The 26,672-nt window shown below is 34.8% G+C and overlaps 2 protein-coding genes across 6 annotated transcripts in view; one reads left to right on the top strand and one right to left on the bottom strand.

The window, feature by feature from the left end:
* Positions 1-14,150, top strand: part of LOC125681467 (tubulin polyglutamylase complex subunit 1-like) — a 33,703-nt gene extending 19,553 nt beyond the window's left edge. For 2 of the 5 annotated variants that reach the window (XM_048921587.2, XM_048921584.2), the window contains 7 exons: positions 1-64; positions 1,092-1,207; positions 4,370-4,505; positions 6,733-6,768; positions 7,705-7,762; positions 10,574-10,654; positions 13,822-14,150. In XM_048921587.2, coding sequence (XP_048777544.1) covers positions 1-64; positions 1,092-1,207; positions 4,370-4,505; positions 6,733-6,768; positions 7,705-7,762; positions 10,574-10,654; positions 13,822-13,839 — 509 coding nt within the window. In that variant the 3' untranslated portion in view covers positions 13,840-14,150. Of the gene's footprint in view, positions 65-1,091; positions 1,208-4,369; positions 4,506-6,732; positions 6,769-7,607; positions 7,674-7,704; positions 7,763-10,573; positions 10,655-13,821 lie in introns of those variants that run through there. The other 3 variants (XM_048921585.2, XM_048921588.2, XM_048921590.2) reach the window with 2 other exon arrangements.
* Positions 13,863-18,944, bottom strand: LOC125681458 (uncharacterized). The gene is made up of 4 exons (XM_048921568.2): positions 18,867-18,944; positions 17,753-18,148; positions 17,474-17,586; positions 13,863-16,523 (listed from the first exon to the last, which is right to left on the bottom strand). Exons 2-4 carry the CDS (start codon positions 18,146-18,148, stop codon positions 14,174-14,176), a joined length of 2,859 nt encoding a protein of 952 aa, XP_048777525.2. The 5' UTR covers positions 18,867-18,944; the 3' UTR covers positions 13,863-14,173.
* Between the last annotated feature and the right edge of the window lie 7,728 nt (positions 18,945-26,672).

Here is a 26,672-nt window from a genome sequence, read left to right as displayed (position 1 = left end):
TTGGTAAAAGGCTGTATGGTGTAAATGGAACTTCATACACAGATCTCATCAAGACACTCTGCAGGTATGTCATAGATGTAGGTCTGTGTTTATAATTTTCTAGAGGACACAGTGTCCAAAGATACTCATATTTACTTTGGCTCTGCAGGAATTTCAATGATGGTAATTCAGTTGTAAAGATTATATCTATTTACATTTTAACACTCCACTCCAGACCTAAAGTCTTAATACATAAATTCAGAAAAGTGTACTCTCTTGAAATCAAAGAAATAGTGAACTTCTAGGAAACATCAGTTGATGATCTAAAAAAAAATCTTAAAGAAAAATGAAATGCATTAAATTTACTCTTAAATACAGATACATTTACTTGCAAACAATGGGTTCCATTTATTTTAAAAAGTATAAGGTGCAACAAGATACACATGTATAGTATTTGTATGCAACAAAGATTTGTTGGAAAGTTGAATTCATGGACAGTCATGACAACTGAAATTTGTGCTTTCCCCTTATATCAAAACTGGATGCAATTCAGATCACTTGTTTGTTTGTTTTTGCCCAATCATGCAAACAACGAAAATTGGTGTTACTAACTGATAGATACAGTAATATATGAATTAAAGTAATATATAAATGACTGTTGACTATATACATGTATATAACATTTTATTTTTGTTGACTGTACCAGTTTGTTTTTGTTTTGTTGACTACCAGTTTGTTTTTGTTGACTATACCAGTTTGTTTTTGTTGACTATACCAGTTTGTTTTTGTTTTGTTGACTATACCAGTTTGTTTTTGTTGACTATACGTGTACCAGTTTGTTTTTGTTTTGTTGACTATTCCAGTTTGTTTTTATTTTTGTTGACTATACCAGTTTGTTTTTGTTTTTGTTGACTATACCAATTTGTTTTTGTAGACTATACCAGTTTGTTTTTGTTGAGTGATGAATGTACCAGTTTGTTTTTTGATTTTGTTAATTGTACCAGTTTGTTTTTTGTTGACTATACCAGTTTGTTTTTGTTGAGTGATGAATGTACCAGTTTGTTTTTTGATTTTGTTAATTGTACCAGTTTGTTTTTGTTGACTGTTGACAGGGACATCCCTCAATCTGTTACAACCAAACTCCTCAAGAAGATCGAATGTGTTGACTATGAAGCAATTAGATATGATGTCTTTAAATCGGGTGTCTTCACATGCTGTGTTTTGCAAGGTAAATATCAATGTACCTTTGGTTTATGTCTGCAGTTGGTGATATGCACTGTACTCTTAGCTTGAAACTAACAGTGATTGATATATTATTTTACAGGACTGTATACAATAACAGATTTACTGGGCCCCTGTAAAACAGTGATTTATGTATTATTTTACAGGACTGTATACAATAACAGATTTATTGGGCCCCTGTAAAACAGTGATTTATATATTATTTTACAGGACTGTATACAATAACAGATTTACTGGGCCCCTGTAAAATAGTGATTTGTATATTATTTTACAGGACTGTATACAATAACAGATTTACTGGGCCCCTGTAAACCAGTGATTGATGTATTATTTTACAGGGCTGTATACAATAACTGATTTACTGGGCCCCTGTAAAACAGTGATTTATATATTATTTTACAGGACTGTATACAATAACAGATTTACTGGGCCCCTGTAAACCAGTGATTGATGTATTATTTTACAGGGCTGTATACAATAACAGATTAACTGGGCCCCTGTAAAACAGTGATTTATATATTATTTTACAGGGCTGTATACAATAACAGATTTACTGGGCCCCTGTTAAACAGTGATTTATATATTATTTTACATGCAGGGCTGTATACAATAACAGATTTACTGGGCCCCTGTTAAACAGTGATTTATATATTATTTTACAGGACTGTATACAATAACAGATTTACTGGGCCCCTGTAAAACAGTGATTTGTATATTATTTTACAGGACTGTATACAATAACTGATTTACTGGGCCCCTGTAAAACAGTGATTTGTATATTATTTTACAGGACTGTATACAATAACTGATTTACTGGGCCCCTGTAAAACAGTGATTTGTATATTATTTTACAGGACTGTATACAATAACTGATTTACTGGGCCTCTGTAAAACAGTGATTTATATATTATTTTACAGGACTGTATACAATAACAGATTTACTGGGCCCCTGTAAAACTGATTTATATATTATTTTACAGGACTGTATACAATAACAGATTTACTGGGCCCCTGTAAACCAGTGATTGATGTATTATTTTACAGGGCTGTATACAATAACAGATTTACTGGGCCCCTATAAAACTGTGATTTATATATTATTTTACAGGACTATATACAATAACTGATTTACTGGGCCTCTGTAAATCAGTGATTTATGTATTATTTTACAGGACTGTATACAATAACAGATTTACTGGGCCCCAGGAAAACAGTGATTTGTATATTATTTTACAGGACTGTATACAATAACAGGTTTACTGGGTCCCTGTAAAACAGTAATTTGTATATTATTTTACAGGACTGTATACAATAACAGATTTACTGGGGCCCTGTAAAACAGTGATTGATGTATCATTTTACAGGACTGTATACAATAACAGATTTACTGGGCCCCTGTTAAACAGTGATTTATATATTATTTTACAGGACTGTATACAATAACAGATTTACTGGGCCCCTGTAAAACAGTGATTTGTATATTATTTTACATGCAGGGCTGTATACAATAACAGATTTACTGGGCCCCAGTTAAACAGTGATTTATATATTATTTTACAAGACTGTATACAATAACAGATTTACTGGGCCCCTATAAAACAGTGATTTGTATATTATTTTACATGCAGGGCTGTATACAATAACAGATTTACTGGGCCCCTGTTAAACAGTGATTTATATATTATTTTACAAGACTGTATACAATAACAGATTTACTGGGCCCCTGTAAAACAGTGATTTATATATTATTTTACAGGGCTGTATACAATAACAGATTTACTGGGGCCCTGTAAAACAGTGATTGATGTATTATTTTACAGGACTGTATACAATAACAGATTTACTGGGCCCCTGTAAAACAGTGATTTGTATATTATTTTACAGGACTGTATACAATAACAGATTTACTGGGGCCCTGTAAAACAGTGATTGATGTATTATTTTACAGGGCTGTATACAATAACAGATTTACTGGGCCCCTGTTAAACAGTGATTTATATATTATTTTACAGGACTGTATACAATAACAGATTTACTGAGCCCCAGTAAAACAGTGATTTGTATATTATTTTACATGCAGGGCCATATACAATAACAGATTTACTGGGCCCCTGTAAAACAGTGATTTGTATATTATTTTACAGGACTGTATACAATAACAGATTTACTGGGGCCCTGTAAAACAGTGATTGATGTATTATTTTACAGGGCTGTATACAATAACAGATTTACTGGGCCCCTGTTAAACAGTGATTTATATATTATTTTACAAGACTGTATACAATAACAGATTTACTGGGCCCCTGTAAAACAGTGATTTATATATTATTTTACAGGACTGTATACAATATCATATTTACTGGGCCCCTGTAAAAACTCAAAATTTCAAAGCTGTAAGAATGACTCAATCTTCTTTCACGTCATACATGTAAAATCGATTGGGTTAAGATAATTTGTCTAATTTTTACAGTCATTTGGAATACATAAACTGTACACTGTAGCATCAAAAGTGATACAGTTTTTCAGTTTGTTCTTGTATTTAATTAGAATACTCATTTCTCCTATTAGAAAACATTAAGCGCAGCTTTGAACAAAAAAAAATACTACTATCACATATGCATATTAGAAAGAAAACCATACATGTATAGATATGTGGTATAAATATCAAGTTTGTCAAAGTTTGCACTCGGCATTTTCTTGATGGAAAACCAGAAAATAGCCATATCATTGCACTTAATATTTTTTAGATGAAAAACTGTGTGAAAATTAGCCATTTTATGCCAGATACCAAAATTGACAGCAAATTGTTATATTTATGATGTCATAATTCTGATTCTACATTGTTTGGATCTTATTGAGAATAACAGTTGAGCTGCAATGGAATTCTTGCTCAAAATACACCTGGACCCAGTTTCACGAAGATGAGTGAAGTTTAACTAACAATTGACATCTAGTTGACACTATATAAATGTAAGAGTTAATGGGAAGTAAACTGATTGTTAAAGTTAACTAACAGTCGTGCAACTGGGTCATACAAGATTTAAAACGAAAGTGTGAATGTTGATGGGCAATTAGAACATACATGTATGGATACAGTAATGAAGATGTTAATCAAACCCCTCAAAATATGACATTATTTTCATTTCAGATTATGTAAAGTTGTGTGAGATGCTGTTTAATTCTTTGGACTTCCAGAATTCAGGAAAAGTGGACAAGATGCTATCAGAGATTGTCAATGAACAATTAAAAGCAGCCTTAGCTAATACTCGAACTGATGCTCGCAAGTACGTATTGAAATATTTGTATGATGTGAATTCATGTATGATAAGTTATCGTCTGGTTACCAATGATCATATAAATAGTTCTATTTTAAAATTATCAGATACAGATACAGAATCCATGTGATAGTATTACTATTTTTATTGAATTGTTCTTTGCTAAGTGTAATGTCCCTTTAGATTCTTGTTTTTTCCTCTATATTAAAGAAGAAACTTTAACCTTAGTAATATCTTCTACACCATGAGAGGTAGAGCTTTCATATTTGGTTGTATATTTCTTGTGGCAGGACCTTTCCATTGACACCAAAATCTTTTACCTTATGTCTTTAACATTAACCTTTGACCTGGTTCCACTTTGTAGTATTCCATGAGCATCGATCAATGTTTCACAAACACATCTTGTTTCATTGATTTTAATCAATAACTTTTTCTAAATAAAAAGATGCCTTTAGTTATGAATGTGATGATTCTCCTTGTGCCATGTTGATTTTTAATGAGGATGTGTATCAGCACTGTGATTTGTAACAAGAGGCCTATGGGCCCCAACACAATCATCCCAAAGTTTGACATGGGATTATAAAGGGTATAGGCCTTTGAAAAATCTTCTGAAAAACAGCATAACCCAGGTGACTCAGGTGAGTAGTATGACCCCAACCTAGCCCCAATGGGGGTGTGACTTAACTGAACTTGAATCTAAACAACATGGGGGTGCCTCAATATCAACATGACAAACATGGCCTGTTGTTCTGGAGAAGATTTTTTAAAATGAATTTTAAAGATTTTTCTCCCACATTTATTGTGTAAAATTTGATCCTTGAATTTAGCCTTATGGTTAACCCCAAGGTCAATGGGGAAAAGCACAATCTGAATTCAGAACATTTGTATATAGATATGATTTAGTGTGACCCTCCTTTTCTTGAAAATATTTTTTTTTTCAAATTTCTAATGTATTCTTTTAAATGTTGATCCCCCATTAAAGCCAACCTAGTTAGACATGAGTTGGAATTACAATGAAATGCTTGCATTTTAATGTACATACATGTAAACAGTGACAATTTCAAGATTATATTGTACATGTGTATTCCCATATAAAACTTCTTATTGAAGCTCCATCCTACCCCCACCTTATCCCCCACTCCTGGGCCATGATTTAAAGAAAATTGAATCTGTAGTACCCAGGGATGCTTTAATATTGATTTTGACGAATCATGACCCTGCTGATTTTGAGAAGATGATTTTTATATGTTAAACAAAATTGTCATTAACCCCAATTGTGACTCCACCCTCACCCAGGGCCATGATTTGAATAAACTAAAATCTACATAAGCTGAGAATGCTTACATATAATCATTGATATGAATAATCATGATCCTGGTGGTGTTGAGAAGAAGATCTTTAAAGATTTTTCTCTATAAATCCCCATATAAAAACTTTTATCCCGTATTGTAACCACACCTTACCCCTTGGGGCCAACATTTGAACAAACTTGAATATGCACTATCTATTGATGCTTGCATATTAATATAACTAATCATGGTTCTGTTGCTCTTGAGAAAACGATTTTAAAAAATTTTCCATGTATATTCCCATAATCAGCTTTAGTCCCCTATTATGGCCCCACCCCACCCCACCCCACCCCTAGGGCCATAATTTGAACAAGCTTAAATCTACACTACCTGAGGATGTTTGCATATTGATATGACTAATCATGCAATTTTTTTTTAGAGAAAAATAATTTTGAAAGTTTTTTATGTATATTCCTTTAAAAATCTTTGTTCCCAATTATGCTGCTTTGATTTGGACAACTTGAATCTGCACTACTTGAGGATACTTGCATATTGATTTGAATAATCATGACCCTGTTCTTTAGAAGATTTTTAGATTATTATCCTTTATATCCCCACTTGATCCCCTATTGTGGTTTCATCCTACCCTTGGGGGCCATGGTTTGAACAATTCCGACCACTCTTTAAGGAAATTTTGTCTTCTAATCCAGTTGCTTTTAATTGAAAAGGGTGTAACCCTTCGTTTGAACAATTTTGAATCCCCTTTACCCAAGAATGTTGTATGGCAAGTTTGATTAAAATTCTGGAGAAGAAGTTGAATTTGTATAAAGTTAACAGACAAATAGAGACAACAAGTGATGAGAGAAGATCTTGAAAGCTTAAAGCTCAGTTGAGCTAAATTGCTGTGAATACATGTATACAGTACATATCACGACTGTCCATTCTAGTCCATACACAGGGCTGACGGATCAGTTCTCTATGTCGTAAGTAATGCACGCGTGTTTCCCTTGACACAAAGTGTGGAAAAATAGATTTCTGCACCAAAACAAAAGCTTAACATTGTTCATTTTGTAATTAGTTAGTACTTTTAAAATATATTTAATAACATATCAGACTGAAAATCAAATAGTGATTTTATTTGGATTCTTTTCTAATGTTTCACATTTAGTTTAGAATTACATGTAGCGTGAAACTTATTTAATATGATCATGATAGTGGTTTTTTAATTGATAGCACATTTTTACCCTTAATAACTCTTGTTTGTTTGATTCACATGATATGAATACATGCATTTTATAATATCAGCACTCGGTCTTAATTGATAGAGTGTACGCATAGAAAAGTTTATAAATGATGTCTAAATTGTGTGCTTTGTTTTGCCTCTAAATCCAGCAACCTATAATGATAAATATTGATATACTAGTAAGACTATACAGACATGCAAGACTGTTTGAAGAAGAGAATTAGTATTCATTTCATTAAGTTGGACATGCAAAGTGAAAGTAGAATTACATGTAGTTCATACATTCTATTCATGTGCTGCTATTGCGTTGACTTTGAAAAATGAATATATTAGAAAATGTCTACATGATACATTGATCTATTTTAATGTTGCATTATTACACACCTCATTATTTGATTTCACTTGACAAAAATATTGTACTATTATAGTATGTACATATACTACATAGATGGCTTGTTTTGGGTAACATTTAGTTTTACAGTGTCGTTCAGTTTAAACTGTTTAGTCCTAGCTTCCGTTATACAGTACAATGTATGTGTGATTTATCATCTCTAACATTTTTGTCTGGCTATGTTGTAGGATTGTAGAGGCAGGGTACAACTAACATTTTTGTCTGGCTATGTTGTAGGATTGTAGAGGCAGGGTTCTCTAACATTTTTGTCTGGCTATGTTGTAGGATTGTAGAGGCAGGGTACAACTTGGGCCCAGACGGACTCTTTTATGCTTTAGAGAGGGTGAGTACTGTATCAAACTTTCATGGAGTTTGTATGTAATAATTTTTCTCTTTTTAATCATCATCCTTGACACTCTATACAGTCTAAGAGTGACCTTTACACTCTACACAGTCTAAGAGTGACCTTGACATTCTACACATTCTAAGAGTGACCTTGACATTCTACACATTCTAAGAGTGACCTTGACATTCTACACAGTCTAAGAGTGACCTTTACACTCTACACAGTCTAAGAGTGACTTGACACTCTACACAGTCTAAGTGTGACCTTGACATTCTACACAGTCTAAGAGTGACTTGACACTCTATACAGTCTAAGAGTGACCTTTACATTCTACACAGTCTAAGAGTGACATTGACATTCTACACAGTCTAAGAGTGACCTTGACATTCTACACAGTCTAAAAGTGACCTTTACACTCTATACAGTCTAAGAGTGACCTTTACACTCTACACAGTCTAAGAGTGACCTTGACACTTTATACAGTCTAAGAATGACCTTTACACTCTACACAGTCTAAGAGTGACATTGACATTCTACACAGTCTAAGAGTGACCTTGACACTCTATACAGTCAAAGAGTGACAACTGTAAGCTGAAGCTGTTTATTGTTTCAAAACTTGATATACATGTAGTGGTTCTCACATATTATTGGGGTAATGTAATTAAGTTATTCGTACCCATATCTCATCAAAAACTGGATCGATTGATTGATTGCTTTAAGTCCCGTCGAGAATTTTTCACTCATATTGAGACGTCACCAGTTGTAGGTGAAGCAACACAAATTTAGACTCAGGGCCGTAGTAGTGAGCTCACGGTTCTTTAACGTGCCGATGCCTGCCGTGGCACGAGACCTCCGTTTTTAAGGTCATATCCAAAAGACCCGTGATTTTCACTTCTAAAGCCGAACGTTTGGCGAAGGAGCAATCAATTCCTATGTTTACGTCTTGGGTTTGACGCGGCCATGGCATCAAGCATTGGAAACACGTGTGTATGCTTTGTGTAATATTTCCAGCGCTTAAAAAAAGTACACTAGGCCCTACATCACCATTGTCTATACATTTCTTTATTAATGGTAGCTTTATTTAGGTGTTTTGTTATTTTAATGTTGCATTATTACACACGTGGTTCTTTTTAAACCAGCAAACCACAGCCCAAACCAAAAGCGAATCACACAGGTTACCTGTTCAGGTACCTTTATGTAATTCGCTTCTCTTCATATCAGGATATTTTTATGAGGCTTGTTGACTGGAAGAAGGTGATACCAGAATTTAATATTTATTAATTATTTCAAACATAAAATCCATTCTGAGTGGTATTCTACACAAACCATTCTTAAGAAAAGAATTAAATTAAGATATAGATAGGAGGGTTTTCCCCACAGCATTACAGACTTTACGTCCCTTGTGAAAATAAAACACGTATTTCGTTAAATGTTGACAAATATTTGATATATAACGTTAAGATGTTACAAGTCATAAAGTACAATTTCTAGAATATATGGCTACGTCACACCTGTTAGACCAACATTTCAGTGCAACCATATCACTTCTGGTGAGCGTATGTTTCTTTTCAAACACATTTGCGAATCTTTATTAATTCTTTATTTAATTCATCTCCATCTTGGACGCGATGCCTTGTACATTGCGTTTACAGATCGAAAAAAAAAAAATGTTTTGTAACTGTTGTTGTCGACATTGTACATCACTGTTCGGTCTACAACATACCAATGCTTTGGAGAATTTAATGCGTTTATATGGACTGTCTTCATGTTCTTAGTAAATTACGTCACTCTAGTTTGAACATTAGACACAGTCGATTATAGTACTATGTTTAAGACAATTCCAGATAAATTTTAGTCTAAGAGCCTTTAACTTTAAGGTACATGTATATTTTACTTACACAGTGTGCGACTATTCCACGTGATTTAATTAAATAGGAGATTTTTATTACGATTAATATTTTACACGAAAATTCTGTATACCACGAAAATTGTTTGTCATTGATCATGTGACTGCAGAAACGTTAAAAAAAAAAGAAAAGAAAGCAAGAAAGAAGACGCTTTAATTTGGCTCAAAATCTTTGAAAAGTTTAAATTACGTGATTCATATCATAATTTGGAAAGAAAGAAGAAAACCCCATCTTTATTACAACAATTTTTTCCCTTTTTTTGATCATCTGATCTCTTGGTATTTATTACTTATTTTTATTTTACTGTTTGTGTTCCGACAGAACACGAACTCGTCAGCCAGGGGTTTTGTCTGTAGAATATTCGTGCGAATTCCACTGTTCTATGAGCACAAATACCTGTTACGCCATTACGACATCGAAGGTGATTATTCACTGATAAGAACGATATGTACACTATGCAGATTGGTATTTTACAGTACGTTTTCAGAAGGTTACTAGGGGCGGTTTCTTCCTGTTGTATAATGTAGACAATGAAAATGTCAAATTAATTGACGAGAAATATTAATCCTATTGGTGAACATTTTTGCAATGATGGCTTTTTAACCTTGCTGTGGTGTTTCAGAAATCATGATTAGTGGTAAATGACCAGAATACAAGGTTCAGTCAGCATCTTTAGTGGAAATGCTTCTAGTTTTATCAATAAACTTCTGAATATCAGAGATACCTCGCATTTGTGTCACTAGCCGATGTGAATGAAAGGAAATCTCGTTAGAAATGAGTAGAATCACGGACGTTTTCATGATATAATTAACAATTGTCATGTATATATTTTTAAGGGCATACTTCAAAACATTTTCTAAAATCAAATATAACAGTATACATGTACTTTTATTGAATTCAGGGAATGAGGAGTAAACTAAACCAGGGAGGGCAGACCTTAGAACAGTTTACAACAGAAATATGTGATGCTTTTCTTTCAAAGGTAGTATATCAACCATAGTTTGTGGAAGATCATGTTTAAAGTTCAAAGTATGGAAATCGAGGTGTATATTGAATATTTTGAATATAGTATGCCAGATATTGCAATTACTCATGACATATCAACAGGGGATTCACTCCTCCTAGTCACGTGACCCCCCCCCCCTTTGGTGTTTCCAGGGTATTTGTATATGTATACTCTACTATCAATATTGTAATTTTTATGCCCCCCTTTGAAAAAGAGGGGGCATATTGTTTTGCAACTGTCGGTCGGTCGGTCTGTAGACCACATGTTGTCCGCTCAATATCTTGAGAACCTTTCACTTGATGATAATGATATTTCATATGTGGGTTTGTTATGAGTAGAAGAGGACCCCTATTGTTTTTCAGGTCAAAAGGTCAAGAGTCAATCTACTCTGGACATAGGGATATAATGTCCGCTCAATATCTTGAGAACCCTTTGCTTGACAGACATCAAACTTAGTACACTGGTATATCTTCAGGGGAAGATGACTCCTATTGATTTTGAGGTCACATGATCAAAGGTCAAGGGTCAAACTAGACATGGAAATATACTGTCCACTCAATATCTTGAGAACCCTTTGCTTGACAGACATCAAACTTGGTACACTGGTACATCTTCAAGAGAAGATGACCCCTATTGATTTTGAGGTCACATGGTCAAACGTCAAGGGTCAAACTGGACTTAAGAATATACTGTCCGCTCAATATCTTGAGAACCCTTTGCTTGACAGACCTCAAACTTGGTACACTGGTACGTCTTAAGGAGAAAATGACCCCTATTGATTTTGAGGTCACATGGTCAAAGGTCAAGGGTCAAACTGGACATAGGAATATACTGTCCGCTCAATATCTTGAGAACCCTTTGCTTGACAGACATCAAACTTAGTACACTGGTACGTCTTCAGGAGAAGATGACCCCTATTGATTTTGAGGTCACATGGTCAAAGGTCAAGGGTCAAACTGGACATAGGAATATACTGTCCGTTCAATATCTTGAGAGCCCTTTGCTTGACAGACATCAAACTTGGTAAACTGGTACATCTTCAGGAGAAAATGATCCCTATTGATTTTGATTTCACATGTTTAAAGGTCAAGGGTCAACCTGGACATTGGAATACACTGTCCGCTCAATATCTTGAGAACCCTTTACTTGACAGACATCAAACTTAGTACAGTGGTGTATATTCAGGAGGAGATGACTCCTATTGATTTTGTGGTCACATGGTCAAAGGTCAAACTGAACATAGTAATATACTGTCCACTCAATATCTTGATAACCCTTTTGCTTGACAGACATCAAACTTAGTACACTGGTACATCTTCAGGAGAAGATGACCCATATTGATTTTGAGGTCAAAAGTCAATTGTTGAACTGGACATAGTAATATATTGTCTCCTATATTTTAAGAATTATTTGCTTGATTGACACCAAACTTGGTACACTGGTACAGCATAAGGAGTAGATGACCCATATTGATATTTAGGTCACATGGTCAATTCACTCTTGACATAGGAAGATATTGTCTGCTCAATATTTTGAATTGATGATACTACTATCAATTAAATGATGTATAACCCTTTTTAATTTTGCACCATGGGGGCATATGTGTTTTACAAACATCTCTTGTTATATGTGTGGGTTTTTTTTTTTTATATTGATCAGTTGTTTATTGACATTTTCCGAAAAATGTCTATATATCATATAATCTGTAGTTTTCAGGAGACCAGCCAAAGGGCTACGGATTCCTTCATAATAAAAACCCTCGATTTACGGCACAACTTTTTCTGTACATAGTTCAAATGACGTTCTCCGAATGTTTGAAGATGTTTTAATATTGTATACGTTTAAGAATCTTATATGATACCAGGACTGATTTTCAACAGACAAGACCGTACTAGAATTTTTCTCATATTATATCAATTACCTGTGTTAAAGAGAACAGATAACGAAAACTATAGTGCAGGAAAGATGAATACATATAATTATCAACATGCATGTAGTTCTTATTAGCAACATAACAGGACTGCATATACAGGCAAACTTCATTAATACTGTGAGTTTTCAGTATGGATTAGAGGTTGATATATGCCTATCATTGTCTGGAAATCAAAATCTTGAGGTTGCGAGTGGAAATTGCGGAGATGTTGCGCCAACAAATCGGGCGAGGCGAGGAAAATGTCGTGCAGTTTATGTGAGGTTTACAGAAAGAGTTAATCTGCAGAGCTCTCTGGTTTTAATACTGTTTCGTTTTGCTTTTTCTCCTAGAGACCTACAGTTTTGCATCTAGTAGTAGATATAAAAGTGTTTGTAATTTGTAAGATCACAGTGTGGTATAAGTTAATTATGATACTACTCCGAGATTTTAGTATCAGGATAAATCAATCCCCAGCACGTGTTAAGTAGTGCAGGATTCCACATGGAGCGCATCTGTCAAAGAACTGCATTGATTATCAATAGTTTTAGATTTCAGAAAATATACAACGACAGATGACTGCACCATTTAGCATACCAACATTTAAATTAATTTGAATTAATGAATAATCATATGCATATAGAGGATAAACTAATCTTTGGCCTTTAATATGGTAAGGATGACCAAAGACTATGGGCTGGTATCTTCCGTGAAGTTTATATGTATAATTCAAATTCTTTATTGCATAAAACATACATCTTACAGTTCATGAAATTCTATACATATGACTGAAATGACTTTTTTTTCAATTTATTTATCTTATTGATTTATTTTTGGTTATCCTTTTTCTTCAATGAAAATTTTCGGATTCCTTTTTTGTGCGCATAAAGGTCACCCATTACAGTCCGATAACTTTAACTTTTTTTTCAATTAAAAATTCCTTTTATGAATATAATTCTTAATACACACATGCATGATAAATCATACATTCATTACGATTTATGAGTCAAACTTCTCAACATTGAATTGTTTAAATGTTGTTACTATGATTTTTTATATATTTCACTTCAAACGTAATATCTGATATTTACTATAGATCTATTTTTTAGAAATCCCTAAATTTTTCCTGATATTTATATATCAACTTGACCTCCAATTAAGTCCGCGAATACAACTGTGTTTTTGAAGTGGTTGCTGTTCTCATTTCAATTCATGACGTGTCTTTCTTTGTCAGGTGAAGAGACTGAGATAATGCAGACTGAAACAGAATCCACGCACAGTTTACGTTAGTTTATTGCAATTACATATGTACAACAGCACCCTATTTGTCATTTTACGACAAATGCATACAAAATTCCTCCGAAGACCGCCTGTCAATGCAACACAAGAACGGAGATACTCTTCTTGCCTACGTAACTGATCATGTGACATGTTTAGTTCAAGACAGAAACAGACTGTCAAACATATGGTGATATCTCAAATTATCATGATTTAAATTTCCAAGAGTATATCCAATTACAATCACCAGATACGATATTTACGTTATAAATTATTGATGTAAAAGTTCCAGTCTTTGTTTTTTCTCTCTATTGATATCTGTCATTCTCACATCCTTCCCAGTAAAAAGTGTTTGTGTTTTCACAAAGGAATTCAAGATATGGTGGTCTGTACATGCGAGGAGGATATGGGTCTTTGATGGTATACATGGACAACATGGCTTCGGGAATGCTTTTGAAAGCCATATCTGGAGAGGATGTATCTGCTCGAATTACTCCAGAACAGGGGCGATACTTAGGGTTGGACCTCGATCTAGAGGTAGCACATCTTGGTTTACATATCTCTCCTAACGAGTCAAATACTGAGATATGCGTGTCTGATCTTCCAAAGTCCGGGTTCTTTATCGCTACAAAACCTGTATACTCCGATATTGGCAAGCGTTCATCAACAACGACGTAGTCCACGTATGATGCTTCGTAAGATAAGCCGTCCGACTTTAGGTAGATTTGGGAGGCACCTGAGCCGCTTATTGATGAATGCTTTCTCTGCGGCATCGCGTGAGTGCTCACTCTTCTTTGAAATTGTCTAGATTGTTGTGGATCATAAATATCATACATGGAATTAGCACCTTTTCTATATCCATATATTTCATACGTACGATTGGGTGATCTTACCACTTTAACGGAGACTGGCACGTAGAGCCATTTGGAGGAATCTGCAACACCATCAATTTCAAATGAATTTTGTATTGGATATGCCATTTGGTGTATCCATGAATTGCATTCAGTTTCCAACGGAGAAGGCCACTTGTTTTGTACACTACGTTTTTGTCTTTTTATGCTAAATGAATTCTGTTGTTGTTGTCGCCAGCTGAAGAAATTTCCGGCAGCTGAACCTTGATTATTTCCAGGGAGATTCATATTGGAGATGATGGAAGGAGCCTGTGGTTTTGGCGGCTGGGGTGCTATGGTTGATGGTTTGGGAGGTGGTGTGTATGGATTTGGTTGTGGTCCTATTCCAACGCTTCCATGATTAGCTGGTGCCGGATTGACAACTACAGGTGGTTGCTGTGTAACGGTTTGTGATTTCAGGTTGTGAATTATTTCCGGGCCAGATTTTGGTGGACTAAGGCCTTTTGGTTCAAATGGATTTACATTATTTGCTGCACCTAGAACTGGCAGCTCCATCCCACCAACATTGCCAATCACGGGTAATTCCATTCCGCCAACATTACTTGTGCTATGGGTTGGCTTTTGCTCAAATGGATTAAACGCTGAATGAACGCCAGTATACAAATTTCCTTGTGGAGATTTCGGCTGTACCGGTATTGAATGAACCATATGATTTCCAAAATGAGACAAACCGGCTCCATTTTGTACTGGGCTAGGGACACTGGGATTACTCGGTGTTTGGGCAAGTCCAGTTGGTCCTGGAACAGGGTCTGTTTGTGGTAACTGAATTATTGTGTTGCTGCCAGTTCCAAGCGGTGAAGCAACACCGGTTCCAATTTGAGGATCTGTATTTGGGCTACCAACAGATGGCCCAGGAACAGAAGCAGGTGGTTCGACATTTGGTTGACCTGGATTCCAAGGATTATGGTGAATATTTGGTGCAATTGGATCTGGTACTCCAACTAATCCAGTGCTGCTAGTATTTCTCGTATCTAGGAACCGCTGTCCGGGAAGTTGCTGATCTAGTGCTGCAGATGCCATACGCACCTCTGGTGACACATCGAAAATGTAGTTAGTTCTGGTAGGTTGACATCCCCATTGTCCTCTTCTGTTCACGCACGTTAGATGCCGTGACCCACAGTCTCGATTTCGTGCTGAACAAGTTGGGATATCGGCATAATAGAAGTACTGATTTGTCCAGATGTCGTTTAATCCGTCGATGTTTCTGAAAAACGTAAAATTGGCCATTGGGGCCTGTGAATCGTGAACACCTCTGCATGATGGGTAGTCAGTAGCAGGGTTAAATCCTCGCCGTCTGAAGCTTTCTCTAGCCTTTTCAAATAAGTAGTCTACAAATGCATGGTAGAAAAAGAAAATCGGGTCATATGCTGCGCGATTCAACAGATTAAATGTTCCTCCTACAAACGCATGGGGCCCAACGTGTATTGTTTCTAATGTATTATCTAGATTTCTATTTTCTGGGTGTTGAAATATATCATGATAATGATTATTTCCTTCTACCAATCGTTCAATGTCGTCATCACTTATAAGGGACCCAGCTACGTTCATATTACGAGTTAATCTTCTTCCGGAGCTATCAGTCCAGTTGGCAAATGGTCCTTCCTCTACAAAATTAAAAACATTTCCGAAGAACTCGGGTGACCATATTGATGAGAGGGCAATGTCGCTGAGTTTTTCATCCAGATTGGTTGCCCAGTATGGAATGGTTATTGTACGACTACAGTATCGCCTCATCGCCCACTCTAATCTGAAATTAACAAGTTCTATGAATTAATTAAAAAACAGTAACAGTGTCTGTACCAGACATTGACAGAGAAAAAGAGGTATGGGTTAAAAGCAAGCCTGGAGGTAAAGCCTTTTAGATAAACTAATGTTAGCTAAGAAATGAATTTCATTATTGAAAATACATGAGGGTTTGAACTGCGGCGCTTAACGCCGGCATACTATTAAATACTTGATTTCCAAATTTACTATATGAGAAATCGTTCCCATACTGTTTTAGTATTTATTGCCACCATGGTAAATTATAAATGTTCAAAATTAAATGTATCCAATTAGATTTTCAGTTTTTTTGACGTGCTCAAATTCATATTTTTCAACTATATATTTCCAACTGAAGACATGTAAACATAGTTGTGGAGAGATGACTTCACTTTCAAGTCATTCTCCATTATTGGTCATGTGATCCGCCCTCCTCCGCTTAATATCGCATGGGTTCGACTTTACCATTACAGAACTGGAAATTCGAACCCAAGCGATATAATTGTCCGTGGTCGATCTTGGCGGGACACTGCTGGTATTGAGGTTACTTTTTGTGCATGCAAGATCATATTGCTAATCTTTACCCAGAGTTCCTTGCTCACACGTATACATGTGAGTGTAAGGAACGATAACTCTGGGTAGAGATTGTCATATTACATGCAACACTAACTATATGGTACCTCCGTCGATTGTTTTTATTAATGGTGATTCTGTATGATGAACACATATACCTGAGAAACACTGAATATATAAATTTTGAAAATTGGATTTCGCCAAATGCTTGTTAAGCGAGATCAGTGTCTAGAATTCAGTATCTAATTAAAAGATGGTTAGATCCGCTACGCAGACCCCCATGAAGCGAATCACCCGAGCGGTTCAAAGGATGTTATTTTAATTATAACTAGCTTAAAAAATCTTAAATGTATGACTGCGTACCTGAGAAGGTAAATTCTATGGAACCCCGGGAAGCCACAACCAAAGTGGGCAGCTGGAATACTGGCCCCTTGGTGAATGCTAGCAATAGCATCGTATACGTTAGGTTGTATTGTCTGAAAAAGAGACAGATTAACGTTTCAAACGATAGATGGTAAGCAATCATGCAACAAGACTCTGGCATATTCAAACTTAAATCGAAGAAGAAATTAAGAAGATATTTGAGAATTTCACACTAAAATGCTAGGGACACTAAAGTTTTAAGTTGGTTCTTTCACTAACCGTTGTATCTTTAAGTGTTTGTAAGCAATTGAAAACTTCCTGTCTTTCTCCGTCACTCAGCATTCGGATTTCCTTGCGTTCCCCGCGATACCAGCCTGCCTGTCTCTTTTTTCTGCCTTGACTAGCTACGTTGTAGATTTCTCTGTCTATACTTTCAATCCATTTGGTAGTGGAGTCCGGAATACGATTGTGTGGTCGATTTGTTTCAGTAGTCCAAAGATATTGTTTAAGAGCTAGATCTTGTATTTCTTGCTGTGTTTTGGTGTTCCCTTTCGCTTTGTATTGTTTCCCAACGTTTGTGTATTGCCTACATAGATCTCTGGGCATGCGCAACTTCTCTATCTTTCCGAGTGCCAAAGCACTGAGGGCCAGCAGTATTCCTATAGTAACCCGCATCTGAAAATATGTTTTAAATTATTTTCGATGCGATGACTTTTTGTAAACGAAAATTCGCTGATGACTTAAGGAATATAATTAATTGATTCATTCCAAATTTTAAGCACGAACTTGTATCCATGTTATCTTTTGGAAAAAATGCACGATAATCATGAGGCGTCATATATATCTGTCAAACAAATCAATCACCCTGACGATATCAGGTAATCTCGTGTGTTAATTAGTCAAAAGTAAAAGTTTCTTATTTTAACTTATGCATAACTTTAATGGCTTGACGCCGGGACTCATCTGCCCGGCACTTGTTATTTCAATGCACATAATTAATTTTAAGCTGTGTTGGGATAGTGTTAGAAAAGCTGAAATGTATGTACTTTTACCCACATCTTAGTATATAGTCTATTATAATAGATTAGATACTTCATTCAATAATTATAACATAGTACGCGTATGAATGTTACTCACTTTATCATATGTCAACGTTTAAAGCATATTTCAAGTAAATGGTAAGATAATCAAATTGATTTTCAATTGAATCATTTTTTTTTTCTCATTCAATGGGCTTTTTAAAAGATTTCGGGATAAAAGAAAGAATTACGAAATAAGATTATCGCTAAAAGTGGTCAAAATGCCTATTCGTAAATGATTAAAAAGAATTTTTTATTTCTTGAAAAATTCGAAAAAGAAAAGATCGAAAAGTGGGGGAAAAATAAATCCTTACCTTCCCTTGGCTCCCCAGATCTAAAATAAATACAGTGTGGAAATCATGACGAGATTACACGACGCGTAATATGAATTTATAATTAAGAAGTATAAATCATTAAAGCGTAATATCCACGCTTGTCAACAATTTATTCACATTTTAAAACCACATTTTCTTCATTCTGCCTTATTTTTTTAGTGACACTTGAGTTTAGATATGAATGTAATGGAAGGTAATATGAAAGACAGCATTGAATTATTCGGAGTAATGAGACAATTACATTGTGTTTTCTAGATCGATTCATTTTTTTTTTAATTTTGGGGGAATAGACTATTTTTTCCATACCGATGCATTAAACGTTAACTGTACATGTTATACTTATAAATAATGTTTTCAGCAATCAAATGATTAGTTTTACCCTTTTTGCTTTAACATAATTTAACTTAAATTGAGAATTTAATTCCTTATATTGTTTTTTGAATAAATTATTGATTTCTAAACGCAAAATTGGATACAAGTGGGGATTTCTCCATTCGTAAGTCACAATAAGGATTGAAATTTGTACATCAATAAGGACAAATGAATCGGGTGCTTAATGGAATTTTCATTTCCGTGAATGAATATGTCTTATAAGTCCAATATTTATCTGCTAACAGTATTGTTGAATATTTCCAAACATGTTCAAATTACAAATTTGAGAATATGATGGAGATTGTGTCGTACTGTAATAATCTTTAATGGAATGAACTGACTGGTTCTATCTTGACACGCCTCTTTTGGATGCTGACTCTTTTGCCCTTAAAACGAGGACAAACCTTTGGTAGACGAATTGTCCCCATTGCAAATCATGTGATTTTTGCATGGCATGCAAAAGGAAGAGAAGTATATGGAAAGTTGACAAGAAGCAAATATTACGATATATCATCGTTTAGTTTGGACATGTTGCGATGGGATATTCGAATTTGTCTTCAAGATCCTGTCGTGTTTATGTATAATTCGTTTTCGTGCGTTATTTTCATGTATTGTATATTCTGTCATCAATCATGGTTTCAAGTTTCATTTTATAAGGTGAAAGGTCATTGTTGTGCATTAACGTTTACGATTCTTCAGTATGTTGTTAATAGGTGGCCCTTGTTGGTTCGCCTTTGTTATCAATGTTTTCATGATAACGTGAACAAAATACTCGTGAGATAATATCGGAATTAGAAATTATGTATTGAACAATATTAAAGAGTGTTAGAGCGTAATTATATAACTTTCAAAAATAAAATGTGAATATAATCATATATATATATATATATATATATATATATATATACATATACATATATATATATATATCTGTGTGTGTGTGTACATTTATATGACAGCGACATTCCTTGAGTAAACTCTCTTCATTTTCCCGTTACAAGAATAGGGTTCAATCATTTGGCTTTGAAACCATTTATCAATGAGATCATTTTGTTAATTCTATCGGCGAAATTGTCGTAATTACATATCTTTGGTTTTCAATCGGTACACTGCTTATCGAAGCTTTTCTACGTATTTGCCTGTCCATCGGTCTAATGTTGAAAAATTCTCCTGAGTATGATCCTAACAATACGATTAGGGATCTCGCCTACAAATGCAGCCCTAAAGCTAAAACTGTCGCTGACATTCAGACGTAAATTGGTGTACCTTTACTGTATGCGTCAATTTCAGCCCTCGTTCACCCCTAGTCCTCTGTTAAAATATAACCATACTATTAAATGTTGCAAATAGGGGTAAGACCATGGGCTAGAGATTATGATAAACAATACCTTCTAAAAAGGGAGTGAAATCCTGCGCTGTCTTTTGCCGTGATAAACCAAGAACTTTGGTTATTACATATGACCAAATCAAGACCTTTCTTACAACGACGTTATGATTGATTGATTGTATATTGTTTAATGTCCCACTTGAGAATTGTTCACTCATATGGAGACTTCACTATTGCCGGTGAAGGGCTGCAAAATTTAGGTCTAAGCTTGACATTTACGACCTTTGAGCAGGGAGGGATCTTTATCGTGCCACACCTGCTGTGAACACTGGGTATCGTTTGGGGGGGGGTGGGGGGTTGTTGTTTGTTTGTTTTTTTGGTTGTTGTTTTTTTTTTTTTTTTGCGGTCTCATCCGAAGGACTGCCCCATTTAGTCGCCTCTTACGACAAGCATCCATTCGCCGGCAATGGTGACGTCTCCATACCAGTGAAAAATTCTCAAGCAGGACGTTAAACAATCTACAACCAACCAAGACAACATATTCCTTTTATTTGGGTTGCAATAAGCTTTTGATATATTCTTTTATGAATATTCTGTTTCTTGTTTCCGGTTATGGATAGGAAGGGTCATGCCTGCATTACGACTAGCTATGTGGTATTACTTTACGGTCATCCGTTATAGTGGCTGCATTGTGAGTCTTGGGTAATACTGTTTGTTTTTGTTACAACTAATACCCATGCAGCTGGGCTATTGTTCGACTGAGTATTGTATTGATGTTTGTTATGAATTGACCATTAGTGTGTAGTTGTCCCAATCTAATTGAAATTAGATGTCAGATCCGCTTGCATACTCGCTACACAAACATCTAACAACATCCCGTAGAGGGTCACGTCAGAGGTCAAATTCGATTGACCAATGAAATCACCGCTGGCAAAATCATTGAATGTTTGTTGAAGCCTAGCGAGCGGATCCAACATCTTATTTTAATTAGATTGTAGTTGCCCTTGCTTGTCACAGAATGATCCTGGTCTTCTATTTTAGCAGGTCTGTTATTCATTATGTATGGTACACACCTCTGCGGAGGGTTGGTTGACTTTGAGTGAGCCCTATTGGTGGTACAAACTATTCTTGCGCATAGTCTATTAGTGGCTTTGCCTTACCAGTAGTGTGTGACTGTTGCTATGCATTTGAGTTTTAAGTCAGCATTTCGCAAATTCTATGGTCGTTATAACGATCTAGCTTGCCAATAAAACCTATCATTGGGTCATATGTTGTCTGACGTGTTTCATACCGATTGTTAGACCGATCTTGGCACACTGATTTTGACTGCGGGTAACTCCGTTTACCTGATCAAGGTATAGGGTTCATGGCGGGTGTGACCTGTCGACAAGGGATGCTTACTCCTCCTAGGCACCTGATCTCACCTCTGGTACATCCAGTGGTCCGTGTTTGCCTAACTCTCTAATTTGTATTGCTTATATGAGTTATGAGATTGATCACTGTTCGTTATCTTCACTTTTCATTGGGGAGAAATTAGGATATCATTTGATCCCAGGGTTTACCATCATGCTTATTTTGTGAGGGATGACATATAAAGCAATAATTGATGCCTGGTTCCATCATTGTTAGCACCTGTAGTCACTTCTGTAGTTAAAACTTTTAAGATGCACAATGTTGTATTTTTGCAGCCTTGTGCTCAACTTTGATAATATCTCCAATTTGAAGGAATGTTAATATTTTGGACCACCTGATTTTACAGTACTTTGAGTCTGTCTATATATATCAGTTGGGAACAATATGGTTTCCGAATGATTTAACTAATACCGTGTTCTATTAAACAGCTTAACTTCTCACCTAGAGTCTCAATGGTGTAAGTATGGGCCTTATACTTTTAATGTTCAAAGGTACATATTGTAGTAGGCCAGTGTCAGACAATTTATAGATATCCAGACAATTTATGATATGAGCATTAGCAATTGTACTTCACTTGAAGAATTTTTAATTTCTACCGACGAGGTACATATCGCAGAATTTAGAATTTATACATTTGTTGATTTATAAATTAGGTCCTAACCTGCGACCCAAAACGGTTTTTTTTTCCCGTTAGGAATTATTCCTTGATATATCTTTAACATGGAATTGGATCAAGAATTTGGGACAGAAATTGGATCTTATGTCGATCAAAACATGGCTAAATTATGTCATTTGTGAAACAACATCTATGCTTGTTGATACGTGTACTATTGAGATTAAAGAGTACATCATGCATACGAGTTGAATGTCCATGTACTGTGTATCTCAAAAATCTCTCTTCATTTCAATGTGGTCTACAAAAATGATGCATACATGTAAATGGCAAAATTTGTGATGTTGATCACCAAAACTATATGTAATTCAATATTAGAAAACAAAACGAGACACAATGAAAACTATTGGGTAGAGAAAACTTACAGACAGGCAATAATAAGTGTATCTGAAATTAGAAAAAAAAAAACTTGTTCCCTTCTTATCTATTTAGGAGTATTTTGCGCGTATCCTATTACTATCGTAGGTCGGCCTTGGGGAAATTGTCTTCCCTATCATGACTTGCTGTATGCTAAATTGACACTTCGACAGCATTATAAATATAGACTTTGGATTTAAAAAGGAGCTCATCATCTCACAGTTTGAATATTACTACTATTACTACTGGGTTTGTAGTGCACGGAAAGCGAACCTCGTGATTTTAGTATGAATTACTGATAAAAACCCGTGATGCTCATCAGATTGAACATCAACCTGTATAAGTGTTCAGTAACAATCATCTGGTTAAAAACAATATAGAATAAAACATTTCGATCAAGGTCAACACGACATTGTTACAATCTTTAAAAACATAGATAAAGATCAAAATAAGGTTGTTACATGTACAATGTATATCGTTTTCAAAATTTGATTAAAGTTTTTGATTAAGATCAACACACAATATTAAAAAGAACCAAAACAAAAAACAAAAAGAATGTATGAAAAAAATTAATTTTGCAAGTTATTTCTGTCAACTGAAAACCAAATGTCTCGGGGTTATTCTGTTATACAGATCCTGAAAACAGACAGCTATTATCATATATAAACCTGGGGATAGAGCTATGTAAAGCCTTTGGTACATGTAAATATTCTAACTTTAGGCGTCTGTTAACAGAATATGTTAGATATGGGATATATGACATTTGTTTCCTGCATCTGTCATTAGTAAATGTGTCTCTGCTTCGCATCCCATCATAATTTGCATTGATATTTCAGTAGTTAATTGTTTTTTCTCACGCATAATCGTGACGACCATTTTCTGTGTACAAACAGATACTGTAGATAGCATTTTAAATTTTGACATTACACAGGCCAAGAATGGCAATTTTGCTTGCTATGAATTTTCATAATATTTAATGTACATTATTACATATTTTGATAATTTGCCTCTCTATTCTAATAGGGAGTACCCGGACTATTACTGAGCCTTGGCTCTTTAGAAAAAGTCTGAACAAATTTAACTCTGCTGACATGACTAGATAATTGTGACGTCACAGGTCTTTATAAAATCATCATTTTAAAAAAAAAGAAGAAGTAATAATGGACGTAAACAAATGTTGGCTTCTAGAATTAGAAATAGATATACTACATGTAATGAATGGCAAACTAACAACTCAACTTAATGACAAACGGGATTACTTCAGATTCTTCATTGTCAACTTCCCATATTTATGTAGCAATATTCCATTATCACATGCATATGGTGTTTGTGTCTCAACTGATTCGATACGCAAGAGCATGTTCTGCGTGTGACCAGATTTTAAATCGAGACACACTATGGAAAAATAAGTTGATATTACCAGTGTTTCAATAGCCTCGTTTAAATTCTATGATCGTTATAACGATCTAATTCACAAATACAACCTGTCATTTGGTCGAATGATGTTAGGCACGTTTCAGACAAATTGTTAGGCCGTTCTTTACATCCCGATTTTGACTACGGAATACTCCGTTTTTCAGTTTCCCTGATCAAGATACAGAGATCACGGCGGGTGTGACCGGTCAACAGATGATGCTTACTCTTCTAGGCACCTGATCCCACCTCTGGTGTGTCCAGGAGTCCGTTTTTCGCCCTGCACTTAATTTTGTATTCTTCATAGGAATTATGAGATGAACCACTGTTCGTTTTCTTCACTTTAACACATAGAACTTGTATGGAGTGCCAAATGAACATAAACTCATTTATTTGAAGATATCATCAATTCATTTGATGCGCGCAACAATTGAATTAAAGATCTCTTTAAATAAATAATGATATATTCAATTCTGAATTATTGCGCGCATTAATTGAATTGATGATATCATTAATTCTTCAGCTGAATTGATGTGCGCTTTAATTGAATTAATGATCTCTTCAAATGAATTAATGATATCAACAATTGAATTGATGCGCGCTACAATTCAATTAAAGAGAGCAATAATTGATATAATGCGTGCATTAATTCATTTGATGAGAGCAATAATTGATTCAATGCGCGCATTAATTCAATTATTGCTCTCTTCAATTGAATTAATGATATCTTTAATTCATCAGAAGAGAGTAATAATTCTTTCAGAGAGAGCAACTATATAATTAAAGATATCTTCAATTCAACATATCCACAATTGAATTAATGATATCTTTAATTCAATTGTTGCTCTCCTTAAAAGAATTGATGCGCGCATTAATTCCTTATACAAAAGCATTGTAAATGATTTAAAGATATCTTCAATTGAATTAAAGAGATCATCAAATTATTTATACCGAGCTCTAAATTAATAATTGCGAGCAATATTTTTATAAATTGATGCTCTCATCAAATGAATTGAAGAGAGCAATAATTGAACAAATGCGCGCATCAAATCTATTATTGCTCTCATTAATTGAATTAATGCGCGCATCAATTGAATTGAAGAGAGCAATAATTGAATTAATGCGTGCATTAAATCAATTATTGCTCTCATTAATTCAATTGATGCGCGCATTAATTCAATTGATGAGAGCAATAATTGAATTGAAGCGCTCATTAATTCATTTGATGAGAGCGATAATTGATTTAATGCGCGCATCAATTCAATTAAAGAGAGCAATAACTGAAATTTATGTTAATTTGGCGCTCCATAAACTTGAAAAACATATTCAAGAAAACGTTTATTGACTATATCGGGAAATTTGCCCGTGCTCTCGTGGAAAAAGCTTGAGTAAATCCCTTTGTCGTTTTTGTTCCCTGTATATAATAATTTTTATATGAAATTCTATCATGAAGACTAAAATAATCACCATTAATCAAATCAATCAAATTCAACGGTTTCTTCTCCTAATGTTGAAATTTAATTGTACTGTGTCGTTTTCACTTCGGAAACAAATTTAATTAAAATCAAGAATTGTGACGTCACATCTTTTTACAAAATTAATAATGATCAATGTAAATACTTCAGAATGAATTTGATTGCTTACGGGTATGTAGTATACGTAAATTGAAAGTTAAAGCGCTAAATTTCAATTTGTCATTTTTATCATCATCCTTCTGTAGTAGTTGACTGTACAGTTGTTTCAGAATAAAGAAACTAGTTCAGAAGTTTTTCTTTTGAAAATCACTTTTGAACAAAGGGAGATTTTCTGGTAGTTTTGTTATTTGCAGCCAATAATGTCGAATTCACGGTTGTTAAATCAGTTTAACGACGCGTAAATATTGGAGCCGGTAAAACTGATGTTTGCGATAGTTAGATCAACATTAATGGTAACCGTTACAAATTAGTAAGAAAAAGACAGTTATTCCCGATCTGATGCCATTCATGCATTTTACTTGATTCTTGTTTCGTTGAACTTTGTTTTCTAAAAATAAAACACACCACAAAATGTTTACCTTGGACCTTACAAAGCAGTTGCATCAATGACCGAGACATAGTTCCTTATCAAGTGGCTTGGTTTTTGAATGGTTGTCCCAGTATGCAACAAAATATGAATAAGCAAAAATTTCTTAAGATGAGTGCTACGTAAGTGTTTCTCATTTTCACTTCTGTTTCTTATTCCTCCACTGATG

The sequence above is a fragment of the Ostrea edulis genome, chromosome 2, assembly GCF_947568905.1.
Source record: "Ostrea edulis chromosome 2, xbOstEdul1.1, whole genome shotgun sequence".
NCBI lineage: Eukaryota > Metazoa > Mollusca > Bivalvia > Ostreida > Ostreidae > Ostrea > Ostrea edulis.
Note: the sequence above shows the minus strand (reverse complement) of the source record. Positions and strands in the feature narration are given on the sequence as shown.